General features: G+C 41.3%; 1 protein-coding gene across 1 annotated transcript in view; it reads right to left on the bottom strand.

The window, feature by feature from the left end:
* LOC111153138 (RPGR interacting protein 1) overlaps positions 1-18767 on the bottom strand; it is a 91484-nt gene that overhangs the window by 32359 nt on the left and 40358 nt on the right. The window contains exons 6-18 of the mRNA XM_022511929.1: positions 17056-17161; positions 14099-14122; positions 13065-13211; positions 12517-12590; positions 9491-9636; positions 7510-7670; positions 6953-7096; positions 6100-6250; positions 3417-3869; positions 3103-3254; positions 2312-2654; positions 930-1111; positions 451-654 (exon numbers count right to left, since the gene is read on the bottom strand). Of these exons, the coding sequence (XP_022367637.1) occupies positions 451-654; positions 930-1111; positions 2312-2654; positions 3103-3254; positions 3417-3869; positions 6100-6250; positions 6953-7096; positions 7510-7670; positions 9491-9636; positions 12517-12590; positions 13065-13211; positions 14099-14122; positions 17056-17161 (2287 nt within the window). The remainder of the gene's footprint in view (positions 1-450; positions 655-929; positions 1112-2311; positions 2655-3102; positions 3255-3416; positions 3870-6099; positions 6251-6952; positions 7097-7509; positions 7671-9490; positions 9637-12516; positions 12591-13064; positions 13212-14098; positions 14123-17055; positions 17162-18767) is intronic.

Genomic DNA, 18767 nt, shown 5'->3' on the forward strand with positions numbered 1-18767 from the left:
ATAATTATATATAAATGTAATTATGCAACCGATACAGTATACATTATAATATATAATCATTTTATTTAATCATAAAATACATATTTACAATCTCATATACTTTTAGGTGTTACATAGTAACTTTACTCCAGTTTCCTATGAAGAAAAGACAGTATCAAGCATATAGTAGTTGTTCAATAACTACTTGTTCTTTAACTTACTTTGACTATAGTTGAGGTAGACTGGTAAAATTCTCAGTATAAATTGCAGAGTCCATAAGCTGTTAAACTAAATTACACTGAAATGAATAGTTCAGAATTTAATTAAGCTATTTGTGTTTGAGAAAACATATGCTGGCCACAAAAAAACCATGATTACCGCTTATTTTGGGTGTCTGCTTCTACCTGAGAATAATATATCTGGGGACCCTAAAACCCATATTTTAATTCTGTAGAGTTTCTAAGGCCTTACTTGTAGTGTATTTCCGGTTAAGATGTTACGACTAAGATATTCCATTCTGTTCTTCCCTTGGACGCCTGTTCTTTTGCCATGTTTTCTTCTCGAGTAGCTTGCAACCTGGTGTTCCCTTTCCTTTCTTTCTCCTACCTGTGGAGGTTTTCGCTTAGCTTGATACTGGCCAGCTTCAATGGGAATTTCAGCAAATGCCATCTGGTCCTAAATAGAAGGATCAGAGACAGCCTTACAAGATGAGAGTTTAACAGCCTAGCATGAGACTTCATGTCTCTCCTGCCACAGAGCTGAGAGATGCCATCTCTCTCTCCTCCCAACAATAAAACCCAGGGTTTTGCTTCCTCGGTAGGCTCACGGCACTATGAGGGATGCAGAATAAGTTTGCCAAACATGTGACATTACAAGAAGGCATTTCTTTACTACAATTTTAATACTGCTTTCCTCAAAAATGCTCCACAGGACTGGTGGAGATCTGCTACCTGGGGAGAAAATGAAGACTTTTCCTCTTCAGATGAGATCTCTACACTGTTCTTGGTGTCCTCCTCAGGCTGAGCTTCTGGTTTCAGGAAGCTCTCTGGCGGTAGGTAGAAAGACTTCCAATCCAGTTGTGCCTCAACAAATCCATTGGGGTTCCCCGCAGGGTCAGTGAGGTTAAAATCACCTGAGAGACACACAGACATTAATAAGATCTGATCACATGAAGCAGGCAAGGATTTACCAGCACATTATCTATTCCCCAATTTTGAATTTTACCATATTTTGTCATTAATATCTATTACATAAGCATGATGATAATACACTCAGAAGTAACATAAAATAGCAGTGAATATTAATATTCACTTAGAATATTTGTAGGGGAAGATGGGTAGCTCCAGGTTTCAGGAAGTGATAGTCAAAAGACATATGGAAAGGTATATCTTGCTTGTCATCAGTCACCCAGCCAATAAACATGTCTGCATTATTATTACTGTTACCTAATGCTTGCTAAGTCTTAGGTAGACCAAAGAAACCATTATCTACACTTAAGTAGTCCCTATTTCTAAAATAACAAAAGCCAAGAAAATTTCAGCAAAACAGCTTTTTCTAAATGCTAGGCTTCTGATTTTTAATACTGATCAATTTAACAGATGGTCCATACTGCCTCATCTTTTTGGTAAAGAATGAGTTGTGAGCAAAGGTGTTGGGTTTTTTTGTTTTGTTTTGTTTTTTAGTTCTTATGGTATTGAAAGGAGGGAGGCCTCCTCACACACTTTCTGGAACATCCAGAAGCTTGTTAAACTTAGTTGGTACTGGCTATACCCATCCATACTTGGTAATGAGAGCACTGATACCCCTGCCTCACCCTCCCAATACTGGAACCAGAGTCGACCCTTCCTAAGTTCATGTCAGCTACATATTGGTGGAAAAAAGGTTCAAGAAATTTTTCATGATGTGGCATGAAAGTCTAACGTGTGCTTAAGAGAAGCAAGAAAATTACGGGAGAGTATTAAGGACATAGCTTAGAGTCTCTATCTCATCATGGGCTAAGAAATAACAGGCCTTAAGTAAACACAAATACTAGGAACCACTAGAGTCAGAAAAGGTTTTTTCAGAGATGGATGTATGGACTTTAGGTTGGTGGCTCTACCCACTTAAGAATCTTGCTTTTGCTGCTAAAACAAACAAAAAACAGAAGCAGCCAATGTTTCCGTAGGATTAGTGAGGCACCAGGTCTTCTGCTCTGTTGCTCTTGACCATATTCTAAAGTCCTCTCTCAGCAGGTTTTTTAAAAGACTGTTGCAAGCAAGTAATCAAAGAAAAGTAAGATAGGAAGACAACACTGGGCAGGGAAAAGAGAGATGTAATAATCTTGAACTCCCACCTTTAATGGATTTGTTTTGTGCAAGTGGAAGCAAGGGCACTTGGACCCGGCCAAGGTACGAGCCAGGCTCTGAGTCTTCATCATCAAAAACGTACACAGATAGGGCCTCCCGCCTCAGATACTTATCCAGGTCAGAGGTCACAAGCACTGGGAATCGAGCTTGGTCTCTGAAGTAGGGATTGTTACTAGCTGGAATGATGGCAGTGTCATGGTCAGAAAAAGTGAAGAAGCGATACATGACGTATGGACTGGGCTGGGTTCCCAGCCGCCGACTCCGGAGGCCGTAGCATCTGATGATTTCCACCCGCAGCTCATTCTGATGCTTCCAAGTCTCCAATCTGGACTGAAAAGATGTTGGTCTTGGATGAAGGAAAAGGGCAAGCTGAGAGAGTTGTAACTGAACCCCAGCACCCTTGATGAGGGAAAGCCTATACCTAAGGAACTGTTGAATTCTGACTGGGTCACGGAGAAACCTAATGACTTTCACCTGCCTGCAAACTGGCTCTGGCAGATAGTTATTTGAGAGAGGTGCCGGCCCTCAAGCCTTATCTTAGAGAATGCAATAGGGAAGCTATTTTGTTCACAGCAGGGGAGACAGCTAGTTCCAAGGGTATGATTTCATTTCACACCCAAGCCTGACCAAGGAAAGAATCTGGACTGGTTGTGGCACGACAGTTTTTCTCCTTCATTCACATTCAGCAAATACTTATTAAGAGTGGAAGACTGAGGTATTCTCATGAACTGCTTGGCTGTGGCTCCTCTGAGATGCTTGAGCACATCCTTCTTCTCACCTTATCCTCCCGGGACGCCCAGACTCCAAGCACACTGGCTGACAGGTAGGCCTGAGCTTTCTTCCGCTTATTGCCTGCTTGTAGGCTGGGTCCTATGGGGAAGCGCAGCCTCATCCAGTATTCTAACACCCCAAAGTTTTCTCCACTGGCTCCTGGATAGCAGAAGGTATGAAAGGCATGGAGGATACAGATGGTGTGGCAAGGATTAAGAATAAAGGCAGAGGAAGAAAATGGGAAACCACCAGAAGAGCAGCTATAGACTCTGGGAAATTCCACATTAGTTCTGGGAGCTGTGGGAAGCTGACAGCACTTACCAGTAAGTGTGGTAGAGCCATGGACCTTCTCCACAGTCTCTAGTACCCTCTGAAAGCAAATCCACGCAGCTGCAAGAGTGTGGTGCTCACTGGCTATGGCCTGGTATAGATCAAGCCGGGCTGAAGCCCCATGAAGGTAGTTCAAAAAAAGGGAATCTGTTTCCACCACATACTGGGAGGTGAAGTCATAGAGGGGCTGTGGCCCCACAGCTAGTGGGGTACAGTGTGTTTCAAAATCATAGAAGGAATAGGTGCAGAAAGTGGTAGGTTGAGTGTCTCCAGCCTGAGCCAGGGCAGCAGATGTCAGGAAGGCCTGGTGGATGTGTAGTTCAAAAAGATTTTCACTCTGATGCAGCAGAGAAATATCCACTTTCTCCTCATCTCCATGACTTGGCAGTGTTTCCAGACATAAGGACAATTGTCGGGTGCCATAAGCCACATCTCTGAGCTGTTCTAGAGGGAAAAGAAAACTGCCCATCCATTAAAGCATAGAGAGCTCTTCCTTAGGATAAAATAAGTTGGACAGAAGGAGAATAAAAATCATGATGAAAGTCCACATTGTTGATGATTTTGAGACACCATGTAATTCAAAAGGAAAAGCAAAAGAATGGCAGCCAGGAGCTTTGAATTCTGACGGCCAACTAACTCATGCCCTGCTTTAGAGATAAGGTACGAAATGAATGATTGGAAAGTAAATGCTAAGTTCAGGAAAACACTGGAGGCACACTTTCATCTACAGATGTCATTGTTTTATCTAACTGCAAGGTTCGATGAATTGTTAATTCCAACAGAGAAGCACCAGAAACACAAAATAGGAGTATTTCCAAAAATCTGGGATGTGGGTGATCGAAAGAATACCAAGTTATAGTCATAGTGCCTCCTACATGACATTGGGCTCTACCAAGAAATGATTTCCCTGCTAGCCAGATGAGTCACAAGAATCTTCATTCTGGGGGTGCCTGGGTGGCTCAGTGGGTTAAACCCGCTGCCTTCGGCTCAGGTCATGATCCTGGGGTCCTGGGATCGAGCCCCGCATTGGGCTCTCTGCTCAGTAGGGAACCGGCCTCCCCCCTCCTCCCACCACCTGCCTCTCTGCCTCCTCGTGATCTCTGTCAAATAAACAAATAAAAATCTTAAAAAAAAAAAAATCTTCATTCTCTTAAGAATTTGGTTCCAACATAAGGTGGCCAAAAAAAAGAAAAGAAAAAAATCCACTTAAGTCAAAGAGTAATGGAGTAAAAAGCTGGAGAGGAAACTTCCTGGAAATAGGTTGAAAATATTGGCAAAGGGATGAAAAGATATGTAAGACAGTCTACCAAATCTGTGCATTACCTCCCATATCCACCAGTCAGAAACTCTGATACATACTCTGTTTCAAATTGGGGAGTATCTGAATCATCACAATGTGTCAATGATGAAATTCCTATATTAAGAGTTAATGTAGTAGAAAAAAATACTTTGAATACATCAGAATGTTTTCCTGCCCAAAATAAATGGAACACAAAGATTAGATTAATGGTTTCTTAACTGATGAGATTAACATAACTAAACTAGACTTAAAGTTTTGCATTACATGACCCAGGGCTAATAATTTTAGCATATAAAGAAATTCTACAAATGAATAAAATGCTATCAAGAAACAGGTAAAGGACAGAAACAGGCAATCCTCAAAAGACACAATACAAATAACTGGTAAACATATGAAAAACTCTTTGATCTTTCCAGGAATGAAAGAACTATAAGTTAAAGCAAATGAGTCTCCAGATGTAGATAAAAAGTATTTATCCTGCACTGTCCCAGGAGAAAGACCCTGAATGTGAAAGACTTGAGAATTTCAATCCAAGGGAGGATTTCCTTTGTTACATGGCAGTGACTTTTTAACAGACTCGTCCTGGCATGGATAAATCATGACCCAGCATGACCCATCTCCCTTTATTCTAGTTCCACGCTCACTAAGTGAGCTGCTTCCTGATTCTGCTTTCCAGAGAGAGGGCTGCCCTGAACAGTAGTTCTAGATATTCTCATGGCAGCAATGAAATAGCCACTATTATAAAATAATAAATGAACATTCTGATTTAAATATCAATCTTTGGTGAATTTGGTTAGTGTGAGTCAGGTCTCTGAAAATTGAGTCTAATACAAAGCCAATATTCTTGACAGGTGAGACTGAGACCAGCTCCTGGTCAGCAGTGACTCTACTAAATGAAGGAAGTACCGCACTTTGAAATTTGCATAAGTTTCGGGCCAGCTGCCCTGTCACGTCAACATCCTCAAACTGCAACAAAGAATTCAGAGACTTTTAGAGACAAGCCACAGAAAAGAATGATGAAAGATGAATGATAAAGCTCTATGTTGGCCTGGGTTGAGGAAAAAATCTTGAGAGAGGGAGTGTGTTACGCCACCCTGGGAGCTGACAGTGACATGCTCTCCACTCTCAAAACAGATTCAGTAATTGCTGGGCCCTACTGAAACTCTCCAGAGGAATCAGAGGAAGACACTGACACGAAAGAGGAAAAGAAGCCGTTAACCACGTATGAAAACACCAAAGACGGCAGGACAAAGAACAGGAGGGACATGACTCATGCCGAGACGCAAAGGGCCGCCTTCCAGGCAGGTGCACAGAGACAGCACAGGCATTAGCTACGTGACGGGTCCAAAATGAGAACAAAGGACTAAGACTTGCCGGATAGCGGGAGGCCATGGCTTCTCAAAATACCTTCCAGCTGATTGATACGATTGTTCTTGAGGTCTAGCAGTCGATTCAACCTCTCCAGTTTTTCTTTGTGATCTTTATTTTCATTATCGGCTTTTGTCATCATCACTTCCAGTTCCTCCTGAAACAAAATGACGTCTGAACTTTTCTATCTAAGTGGCCCAGCACCAAAGGGCCCAGATAAAAAGGTGGCACTTGGGGGCACCTGGGTGGCTCAGTGGGTTAAAGCCTCTGCCTTCAGCTCAGGTCATGATCCCAGGGTCCTGGGATCGAGCCCTGCATCGGGATCTCTGCTCAGCGGGGAGCCTGCTTCCTCCTCTCTCTCTCTGCCTCTCTGCCTACTTGTGATCTCTGTCTGTCAAGTGGGTGAATAAAAGCTTTAAAAAAAAAAAAAGAAAGAAAGAAAATCATTTAAAAAAAAAAAAAGGTGGCACTTGTTCGGCTAAAGGAGACTCCACTATCTCATTAACAGGACAAACTGATCCACTAGAAAAAATCCTGGGGTCACCACATACTTCTCCGGGACCATTTGTGCTATTGGTGCCATAGGATAATAGTTTCCTAATTCTGGGGAAACTGGAACCCAGAAGATTCATACCTGCCGTTTTCATTAGCTGGCCCCTTCACTGGCTTCTACTGCCAAGGTGCCACGGGCAAGCGCGAGTCCTCAAGTGCATCGAACAACGGCACATTCTGTGTTGCACATGGCAGCATACCGCCTCGCAACAGCCCTGGAAACTCGGGCCTCACTTCATTCCCAGCATGGAAGTGGTCCCCAAGTATCCATTTATCTACCCCCTTCCTGTACCACCTTTTCTTGCACCTGATAGCACACGTTGATTTTGCGCTGCAGAATGAGCATGTCTCTGGTCTTTTCTAGTTCCAGCACCGTCTCCGCATGCGATACCTGCAACTCACTTAACATCTGGGACAGTTTCTTTTCTTCTTGGTTTTTTGGTTCACAGGGCTATTGTGAGAAAAGCATGGGTAAAGGGAGTAGAAATATGAGAGGCACGGGAATAACTATTCTCAAAGCAGTTGTCAGTGATAATAAAATACCAGCAGCAGGAGTAAAAGGGGGCTGTGTCCCTTCACAAGGGCTTTCTCCCCTAGTTGCTCATATTCAGTAGTCCCAGTAAGTTACACAGCCTCTAATGGCGGTTTGCTCTTCAGCTGATCATTTCAAGTCCTCATCTGAAAAAGCATTCTAAATGCTGTGAGCTGTAAAGGGTGGCAAAAATGTGTGGAGCTCATGAAGCTATCTCACAGCCTTCTGAAGACTGCTCTCAAGCATCATCTCTTCCAGGGATATTTGCCAGAGATCCCACTATAAAGGGGATCCCTCTGTTTAGGAACTTGCTTGATTAGACAGGCTCTTACCTCTGTTGGAGTGGTCTCTTGGAATAGAGCTGGGTGAGTGGCTGGTTCAGATTGCCTGTCAGGAGACTGGGAAATTGTCTCTTGATTTTGGAGGATCTCTACTTCCTGCTTATGCTTCTGAAGCAGATTGGTGACTTCAAGCTGCAGATCCCTGTTTTGAGCTGGAGGAGAAAAATCCATCCAGAAAGTTGAAACTCTGTAGTTAGCAGTAATCATGCTTAAAGCTGGACCAAGTGCGAATTAAATTTCCCACTCATGTTTAATTTATTTTATAAATTTACCTTTAGAGAAGCCAATTCCATCTTATTTCTACAAAGGGGTTCCAGCTTTATTGACCCAGAAAACTGAGCTGACACTGGACTCCAAAAACAAAACAAAAAAGACCTGCAGAACTGTAAAGAAAAACAACACACCAAAACCACCAGCAGCAGCAAACAAAGCCACTTGACTGGGTTAGTGCAAACTTTTTTTTTTTTTTTTAACTTTAAGTAGGTTCCACACCCAATGTGGGGCTTGAACTCACAACTGTGAGATTAAGAGTTGCATACTCTACCAACTGAGTCAGGCAGGCAGTTCTACAATGTAAACTTTTCTTTTTTTTTTTTTTTAAAGAGTTCATTTATTAAATTATTTGAGAGAGAGAGAGAGAGAGAGAGGATGAGGTGGGGAGGAGAGGAAGAAGGGAAGGGAGAAGCAGACTCCCCCACCAAGCAGAGCGCCTGACACAGGGCTTGATCTAGGACTCTGAGAACATGACCTGAGCCAAACACAGATGCTTAACTGACTGAGCCACCCAGGTGACCCTACAGTGCAAACTTTTTGCTAGCACCAGCCAAACCGGTATCTCTCCAACTCCTCCCCAGCTCCATTCTGACTTCCATGCTACTGGCTTCCTGTGGCACCTCTCTCACTCCCACCCTGACCTGGAGGGAGGGAGAATGGGCATTTGGGCATTTCTGCATGCATGTGTTTGGGTGGATGAGTATGGGTGTTTCAGGGAAGGAAGGTGATCATTGTTTAGTGTGATCACTTCATTAGCATGCATTAGAGGGGGTAGTTTAGATTAGATTACCCCAAGGTCTTTACAATACTTCACTTGTATCTCATACATACTATAAGGTCCTTAGCATGTGCTTCTGGGTTTTATCCCTTTATGGTTCCTATCTCTATTTTTCTTGATGTCATATTTCTTTTCCTTCACTCTTCTATGTGAATATACTAGAATCTAATGAAACCTGACTTTGATATGACTAGATATCAAGGTCCAGCCTAGCAAAAAGAAGTAAGACAAAGGTCTCTTTGACAGTATTTAAAAATCTTCAGAATAACTATCTACCATGATCTCAGAGTTAAGATGGGGGAAATGGAAATGGTAACCAGGAGCAGTAATTTGCTTTGCAGTTTGAGGCATCAGGCGTTAAAACAAAATAAATCAAAAAGCAAGATTCCCAGTCACCTCTAAAATAATTAGTAAGAATAAAAGGCACTTGCATAAATAAAGTGAATGTCTAAAAACAATAAATTTAAGGAGCACCTTGGTGGCTCAGTTGGTTGAGCGCCCATTCTACTCTTAATTTTGGCTCAGGTCAAGACCTCAGAGTCGTGAGATGGAGCCCAGCTTCAGGCTCTGTGCTGGGCACAAAGCCTGCTTAAGATTCTCTCTCTCCCTCTCCCTATGTCCTGGCTCTCTCTCTCTCTCTCTCTTAGAAGGCAAGTAAATAAATAAAAACAATAAAATTAAGAGTAGTCATCCTCTCAAATGAAAACTTTACATATAAAAACCTCTGCATGTGAGGTAGGTGTCATGCTTTCTTGATTTAAATCTGATCTGATTGCCAGTGTTCTTATTCTAGTTATCCCTGATCCACACAAAAATAGGATCATGTGAGGGGATTGGAAAAATGCTGACCCAAGTTCCCTTCTCCCATACCAGACGTAGAAGATGCCTCACTTGAGAAAAGGTCTTCACAGCCTGACCTACCTTTCTCTCTGGACAGCTGAAGTAAGACTTTTCTCTTCTCCTCCAGCTCAGCGTCCAGCTGGTCCTGCAACTGACAGACTTTCTGCTGTAGCTGTTCTCCTGCGAGCTCAGTGCTCCAGTGAGGCTGATTACTGCTGTCCAACATGCTGAAAATGGGAAGCAAGTAAGGAGCGAGGAGAGAGTTGTCAGATAAATACTCAAAGGTATGTGATGTGATGGCTTTATTACACAGTTTCAGCATCTCCTGGGCCTAGTGCATCATTCATTCCCCTACATGTTTTTCTGTCCCCGCTTTCTCTGTAACTGTCATTTACCAACTGCCTTGGAACTTTTGGGCCCTATTGAGGAGTTCCTTAGTATCACTTCTGTTTGGGTCTCAGATATCCCACTGAACAAACAACCCAAATCCCATCTATCTCCCAAGGAACTTCTCCAGCATGATGGCTTTCTTCAGGTACTGTGTACCAAGACATTCTCAGGCCTGCTGAATTAAAAACGAGGAACAGAGGTACCTGGCTGGATCATCTGGAAGAGCATATGACTCTTGATTGAGGGGTTGTAAGTTCAAGCCCCATGTTGGGTGCAGAGGTTACTTAAATAAACTTTCAGAGAAATGAGGAACAAAATATTCTTCTTTTCCCTACTCTATTCTTCTATATATCTTCACCAATGGCTGGTTTAGAGAATATTTGCCTTCGAACTAGATTATAAATTACTACACTGAAGGGCAGGAACTAACCTTTTCAATGGCTATACCCCCACACAGCACTGTAACTAGCTGTCAGAGCAGGCCCATTTTGAGTGTAAGACACACACAATCTGTCTTTGATAATTTACGTAAGTGAAGTGACATTGATAATCAAGCTATTACTTCTGCAGAGGTCTTTTCCTATTTTTCATTTGAATAAATGTGGTCTAAAAACAACTTACTGGGTGCCTGAGTGGCTCAGTTGGTTAAAGCATCTGTCTTCAGCTCAGGTCATGGTCCCAGGCACCTGGGATCGAGTCCCACATTGGGCTCCCTGCTCAGCAGGGAGTCTGCTTCTCCCTCTGCTTGCTGCTCTCCCTGCTTGTGCTCGCTCACTCTCTCAATCTCTTTCTCTGACAAATATATAAAATTTTAAAAAATAAAAAAATAAAAACAACTTGCTTCAGCTAGTAGTAAGAGTTCTCAGAGAGCCTGGGTGGCTCAGTCTATTAAGTCTTCAACTCTTGATCTCCCCAGTGTCATGAGTTCGAGCCCTACAATGGGCCCCATGGTGGATGTGTAGCCCACTTAAAAAAAAAAGTTCTTGGCACTTCCTAGCCATATATTACATGATGATCCAAGCAGAAAACATTCTGAGTGATTAAATGAAGAAGCTAATAGTAATGTTTTGTTACACAGAGTCTTCAAAGTGGATAATCCCTACACCACTTCGTTTCTCTGGGTTGAAGAGCATCAGATATTCCCAGGAGGCTCCCATACCAATCTCCCAAATCTATCTCCTACTGCCTTTAACTGAGTCAGAAGGCATGTTCAACTATTTTTTAAACTTCCAGGTATTTTATGTTATTTTATTTTTAAAGATTTAAAGGGGCACCTGGGTGGCTTGGTGGGTTAAGCCTCTGCCTTCAGCTCAGGAAATTGTCTCAGGGTCCTGGGATTAAGCTCCACATCAGGCTCTCGGCTCAGCAGGGAGCCTGCTTCCTCCTCCTCTCCCTGCCTGCTGCTCTGCCTACTGTGATCTCTCTGTCAAATAAATAAATAAATAAAATTTTTTTTAAGATTTTTTTTTACTTATTTATTTGCCAGAGAGAGAGAGCAGGCGAGCGAGCACAGGCAGGCTGAGTGGCAGCAGAGGCAGAGGGAGAAGCAGGCTCCCTGCCAAGCAAGGAGCCCGATGTGGGACTCGATCCCAGGACGCTGGGATCATGACCGGAGCCGAAGGCAGCCGCTCAACCAACTGAGCCACCCAGGCGTCCCGATAAATAAAATTTTTTTAAGAAAAAGATTTATTTATTTGAGGGGGGCTGGGGAGGACAGAGAGAGAGGGAGACAGAGTCTTTAGCAGACTTTGGGCTGAGTTTGGAGCCTGATGTGGGGCTCAATCTCATGACCCTGAGATCATGAGATAAGCCAAAACAAAGAATAGGACACTTAACCAACTGCACCACCTAGATGCCCCTAAACTTCCAGGTTTTTTTTTTTTTTTAAGATTTTATTTATTTATTTATCTGACATAGATAGAGCACAAAGCACAAACAGGGGGAGTGGCAGGCAGAGGGAGAGAAAGCAGCAGGCTCCCCGATGAGCAGAGAGCTTGACACAGGGCTTAATCCCAAGACCGTGAGATCATGACCTAAACCAAAGGCAGATGCTTAACCAACTGAGCCACCCAGGTGCCCCAACTTCCAGGTATTTTAAATTTTAAAATTAGTAAATTAATATATGCTTGTGAAAAAATTAAAAAGATACAGAAGTATAAAGATTAAAAGTGAAAGTGCCTCTTCACCCTACTCCAATCCTTTCATCTCATGAGGGGTTTGCTGATTCTCTCTCTCTCTCTCTCTCTCTCTCTCACACACACACACACACACACACACACACAAATCCCCCATAAACTAAGTCAAAGTTAATATATTGTTACAACTTTTCTTTCAATAATCTATCTTAGATATATAAGTCTACCTCATTTTTAACAGTATCATAGTATTTAATTGTGGGGATGCAACATTATTTAATCAATCCCTATCAAAGGAAATTTGGATGTTTCCACTTTTTTTTTTACTATTAGTAACAATGTAGTAATTAACATTCTTATTATACATTATCTTTGCAAATACATGTTTATGCATGTTTCACATTTCTATAGATAGCATTGAATTCCCTTCCAAATAGACTGTGCCACTTTATATTCTCACTAACACTATTGAGTACCAGCATTCCCTTACCCACACTAGGCATTATTTTAGAATGTGAGGGCACTTTTCTATAATTGTCTTTTGTAACAAATAGTGCTCTGGGACCCAAACTTGGTACTCACTTTTCTAAGAGTTTTTCATAATTGTCATTCAGCAGGTTTCGTTCTTTTTCCAAATCTTCAACTCTCTCCTGAAACTAAGAATCACAGTAAAGTGCCTGAAATAAAATTGTAACACCTATCACCTTGAAAATGTCTCCCCTTTCTGTAGCAGAGTGGGGCTCAGATAGGAAGCTTTCTGTGTTCATGTCTCACGTCTATGAGGAGCCATTCAACTAGTAAGACTTGAAGCAACTGCTGTGATAGAAATTTTATTGGAAATAATGAGGATTCTCTGAAGCACATTTTCAAGGTGTCTGGGTTTCTACTGTTAAAGCAGCAGCATAACATTATAATACAGCAAAAACTTTGGAGAATAGACACAACTATAAATCCCAGTTTTTCCCCTAATGGTGTAATCTTGAGCAAATTACTTAACCACCTGGAGCCTCATTTTTCTCATTTGAAAAAATGAAATAGCCATAGTGTTGGTAAAATACACTTTTTAACATCTCTGAAATTGGATTGTAACTTATAACGAATGCTACCTTTCAATTAGTATTGTTATTTACCTCCTTCAGTGTTATCTGCAGGATGGACACATCTTCCAATTGGCTCTTGAAGCTCACAGCCTTCTTGCTCTGCTCCTTCAGTTCTGCCCTGAGCTCATTCACTTGCCCAAGGAGGGCTTCATGGGCTGCACTCAGGATTCCCTGATTCTGGGGCAAAAGGAAAGTTGCTCTGGGAATGGTCATATCACTCAGCAAAAATGGTCTCAAGATACCAGCAACTCTAGCATTCCCTAGTGGATCTCAAGAAGAACGACTTTGATTAATAGCACAGTGCCTTTGCACTGTAGACTGGCGTTGTCTATCACTCTAGTATTTCTCAGGAATTATTATTTCCCTGTTAGTGAGGATTTTCCACTCCAGGAAACTATGATGCATAGCTGGAGCATAAATTTTCCCAAGGTCCAAATTAAACACTGGCTCTAAGTGAAGTGAACTTTTCGTAGCTGCCTTTACGTTCTAAGCTATCTGAACGCTTCTTAGGGTGATACACTCTTCCCTTTGCACCTAACAAAGTGACATGTTCACTCAAGAAGTTAAGTATGCATTTTTTCTGGTAAACACCTCTGGCGAGGAACAGCTGTGGCTGTTCATGCTGGGAACTCTGACTTAGTAACTTTTAATCATGGTCATTCACCTGGCTTCACTTGCACCCCACTCACAGGAGTGAATGGTGCTGAACATTTAAGAACATCAGAGAAGGTATGCAATAACTTTGTTATATTTCATCACCTCATACATGCTAGAGGAATACTCTTAGGAATTTCTGAACAAATACTATATAATTCTCTCTAGGAATAGGCTGAAAAATACTATGCCATGTATTTCAGATCTCATATTTCAGCTAAATGAAAATGACACAATAAATATCTTCTGATCATAGTAACAGGACATTTGTCTTAATAGAAATTTTAGGTCATAATAACTTCGATTTACTTGGCTAAATCCTGGTGTTATGATATTTAAAGATTAATACAAATTTCTTTGGGTTTTATTCCTCTTACTACTAAGAAACAGATTCAAGGAATCTTCTGTACCTTCTGGAGCAGAGTTTCATATGCCTGAAAGAAAGAAATACATATTGTTCCACTGATTTATCAACGTGATATTCGTTTTGATATTTATCTCTGTAATACAAATGTTTAAATGGTTAGTTTAAGAGATATTTAAAAATTTTCATAAATCAAGTTAATTTGTATACTTGTTTACTAATTGCTGCTACTTTTTCCTACCCTAGCTTGTCAGGAGGTTTGTGAACATAAGAGATGATGCAATTTCTTTCAAAAAGCATGAAGGGTCATTTATTCACATTTGTATTGCATTTGGTGGAATATCCAAGAAAAATATTTATTTTCAGAGTAGGTGCAATCATTTACTCAGCATGCTTCAGAAAGTTTTCTTTCCAGGAGCGCCTGGGTGGCTCAGTTGTTAAGGGTCTGCCTTTGGCTCAGGTCATGATCCCAGGGTCCTGGGATTGAGCCCCACATCGGGCTCTCTGCTCCGCAGAGAGTCTGCTTCCTCCTCTCTCTCCCTGCCTGCCTCTCTTGCCTACTTGTAATCTCTGTCTGTCAAATAAATAAATAAAATCTTAAAAAAAAATGAAACACCAAAGCTCAGAGAGTTAAGTCACTTGCTCAGTCACAGCGCTATCAAGAGACAGAGGCAGTATTTTACCTCAGCTTGTCTGACTCAGAGTCTGTGCTACTGACCACCACAATTAATGCTAAGGGATCAAGAGAAAGGATGACTAAAAAGGCAAACTGTTGGAGAAAAACAAATCGTAAAACCTACATTTTAAACAATTGTGGGTGATTACTCCCCATTTTAGCTCATCTCTACCACTACAACTAACACGGGTAAGGATTCAGGATGGCTTGCTTCCTTTTTTCCTTTAATGTGATGAAGGAATAGATGGGGTTTTAAAAAAAATGTAATCCTACAAATGTTGCTGTTTGCCCATACAATTTTATATTATCTTCCTTCCCGTGTTTCCACATTCTGTAAGTGCTACCAAAATTAACCAAGTCAAAAGAATACAAGCATGTGCATAGTTCTCTCTGAAACACAGGTTTGGTGGTTGACCTTGTGAAGATGCCTTTTATTCCCATTAGAACAGAAGTAACCAGGGTAGTGCTAACTGCAGCCAATCTAGATGAAAGATACCACCATCATCTTCTTGCTCATGCAGAGACCCAGAAATCATCTTTCATTTCCCATTTTCCTCTACCCTTTTGGTGATGAAGTCCATTCTTCTACTTCCTGGAAGTTCCCAATATAGTCCTTTCTCTGTGGGCCTCTCTCACTGCCTTGGTTGGGACCCTCATCTGTCTCTCTTGGACCACTGCAGTCATCTTTTACCTGATCACTTTACGTGTATCAGCCAACCTGTATTATTCACTCCACTGCCAGATGATCTTTCCTTCTGGTTTTGTGATTTTCAATAAGTTGAAAATTTCAGAAAAATATAAAGACTATATCAGTCCTCTATAACTTTACTACTCAGAGTTAATCATTATTTTTTTTAAAAGATTTTATTTATTTGACAGAGAAAGAGACAGCGAGGGGAATACAAGCAGGGAGAGTGAGAGAGGGAGAAGCAGGCCTCCTGCTGAGCAGGGAGCCCGATATGGGGCTTGATCCCAGGACCCTGGGATCATGACCTGAGCCGAAGGCAGACTTAACTGACTGAGTCACCCAGGTGCCCCAGAGTTAATCATTATTTTTTAAAGTTCCATTTCTTTATTAAAATGTATTTCAAAAAACTTCAAACATTAAAAAAAAGGCAAAGTAATCTCTTTGGGGGAAAAAACTGATGATATCAACTTATTTCAAACCTTTCTACAGCTTCCCACTGTCTATTAGATAAAGTCTAAAATCCTGATAAGGCTTCCATGATCTGGTCCCAGATGTTTTTCACCTCTGTGCCCTGGCTTATACCTCTCCTCTCCTGGAAACAACCCCCCCTTGCACACTTATTAACACCTGCTAATCTTTCAGTATCCCAATATTTGGCTCATGAGTATATTCCTTTATGAACCCTTTCTGGATCCTGCACCTCATTCTCTGGAAGAGCTGACTTCTGTGATCTCGTGTCTCTTGTGTTCCTGCCAATACACTGTACTTGGATAACTGTATTTGTTTACATCTTGTTCTCTTGCTTTGGTAAGTTCCTTCAAGGTAGGAGCTGTTTTACTTTGTAATCTTTGTGTCCCAGTGCTTTGCGCAGTTCCTGGTACTCCATACATATTTAGTCAATAAAAGAATGGTGTTGATCTATCACTTAGACCCTTGATGCCCCATTTCCACCATTCATATATGAGTTTCTCTTATGTGGTAATGAGAAAAGAGCATAAGCCTTGGTGCCAGATAAAACTGGACTCAAAGCCTGCTCTGCCCACATAAGTATTTTTATGACTTACGCAGGTTACTTAACTTCGAGTCTCAGTTCCCTCATTCGTTAAATGCACTTACATTGAGGGTTGTTGTCAGGCTTAAATGAGATCATGACTGTATGCAACTGGACAGAGTCCAGCACATGGAGAGTCCTCAGTAAAGACTAGTCTCCTTCCCTTCCCCTGGGCCTACTCTTGGCTTCCCAACTTAATTACATTCTGCTGTGGCCCTTGGCTGGGACCTTAACTCTGGTTCAGGTTAACCCCACTTAATTCTACCTTAGAAGGCAGAGCTTGAGGCTTCTTCCTAAAAGAGAGATAATGGAGTATTGGAAGAAGAATGGACTCGGAATTGCAAGGCTTTGATTTGAATATTCCCTATAAGTTGTGTGACAGTTTAATTGCTCTTAGTTGTGGTCTTCCATGTATGCAATGGAGAAAATAATACTGACTCTTCCCCCCAAACTGACGACATACAGTTCCCACTGGAACTGGATGCCTGATTGGGCCCAGCAGGGCTTCTCAAACAGCCAAGGACACCAGAGGTCTGAGATTTGAGGGTATTCCAGGCCATCCCACACTGGCCTGCCCTGGCAGCTCACCTCTTGAACTTCTGTTAACTGTGCTTTTGTTGCTACCAATGAGGTATTCCTTTCATGTAAGAGCTTCTTAAGCCGAATCAGCTCTATATTCTCCTTAATGGAAGCTCTGAAGAAAGAAAACAGTGTTAAGACATTCTGTGAATGGACAGAATTAAACATCTCCCCTCTCAATACTGCACCAAATAAGAGTATCTTCCTCTTGCCTCTTGCCTTTCTATCTCACCCACAGCATACCAGAAGTAGGAAGCAAATGTACACTCCAATAAATAATCTCCTCTCTCCCATTTCCCCTCCTAAGAGCTGGGATTCAACAGAGACACCACCAACCTTAAAGTCTGTGTTATGAGAAAACATAATAGCAATTTTTAAAATTATGGTGCTTACAATTTCTCAACCTTGTAAAGTCCAGCTGAGTCTGAGTCCTGTCTCCTTAGAGAAACCAGAAAGGTATGGATATGGAGGGAAACACAGGGGAAGATTATTATTTCTCAACCTAGGAGACCATATTTTCTTTATTATTTCTAAGTATTGAGGTAGATTTGGGTTCATTAGGCTCTATCTCAGTGATTCCCAGTCTTAGCTGCTTATTAGAATCATCTGGGGAAATCTTTACAACCTATACTGCTTGAAAAGGAATAATTGAAATAATTGAATAATTATTATAATTGAAATAATTGAAAAGGAATCTCTGGGGTGGGGCCCAGGTTTCTGTGGATTTGTTTGTTTATTAATTTTCAGGATCTGTTTATATGAAATAAACTGTATTATAAGATACACAAGCTTTTGATTTTATTTAATTATTTTTGTGTGGTAGTTTGATATTGTATTACCTCACATATCATTTATTTTCTCAATATTGTCTTTTTTGGAATAGAACATTTCTTTTATTTTTCCTCCAATTTTTTACCTAAATTCCAGTTAGTTAACATGCAGAGTAATATTGGTTTCAGGTGCAGAATTTAGTGATTCTTCACTTACATACAACATTCATAGTCATCACAACAAGTGCCCTCCTTAATACCCATCACCCATTTAACCGACCCCATCCACCCACCAATCCTCTAGTCTTCTTGGTTTTAAAAGGTCTCCAGATTGAAAACTATGTTTGAACACGAATGTTTACAACAGTTTCATTCATAACGGCCAAAAGTTGGAAGTAATCAAAACGTCATTTGTAGGTAAATGGATGAACTGTGGTACATCCAATGGAAAGTTATTCATTGCTAAGGGAAATGAGCTATCAAGCCATGAAAAGACATGGAGGAAATTTGAATGCATATTGCTAAGTGAAAGAAGCTAATCTGAAAAGACCGTATAGTGTATTTTTCCAACTATATGACATTCCGGTCAAGGCAAAATCATAAAGATCAGTGGTGCCAGAGGTAAGGTGGTAGAGAGGGATAAGAAGGCAGAGCACAGAGGATGTCTAGGGCAATGAACCTACTCTCTATGATACTACAACGGTGGATACATGTTTATACATCTGTCCAAACCCACAGAACATGCAACACCAGGAGTGAACCCCACGGTAAGCTATGGACTTTGGGTGATAATGATGTGTCAGTATGGGTTCAGCCACTGTCACAAAAATACCACTGTGGTATGGGATATTGATAGTGTGTGGTGTGTGGGGATGAGCATCATATGGGAAGTCTCTGTACTTTCTGCTCAGTTTTGCTGTGAATCTAAAACTTCTCTAAAAAATAAAGTCT

Source organism: Enhydra lutris, unplaced genomic scaffold, assembly GCF_002288905.1.
Source record: "Enhydra lutris kenyoni isolate GAN:26980312 unplaced genomic scaffold, ASM228890v2 scaffoldscaffold31, whole genome shotgun sequence".
NCBI classification, from domain to species: Eukaryota; Metazoa; Chordata; class Mammalia; order Carnivora; family Mustelidae; genus Enhydra; species Enhydra lutris.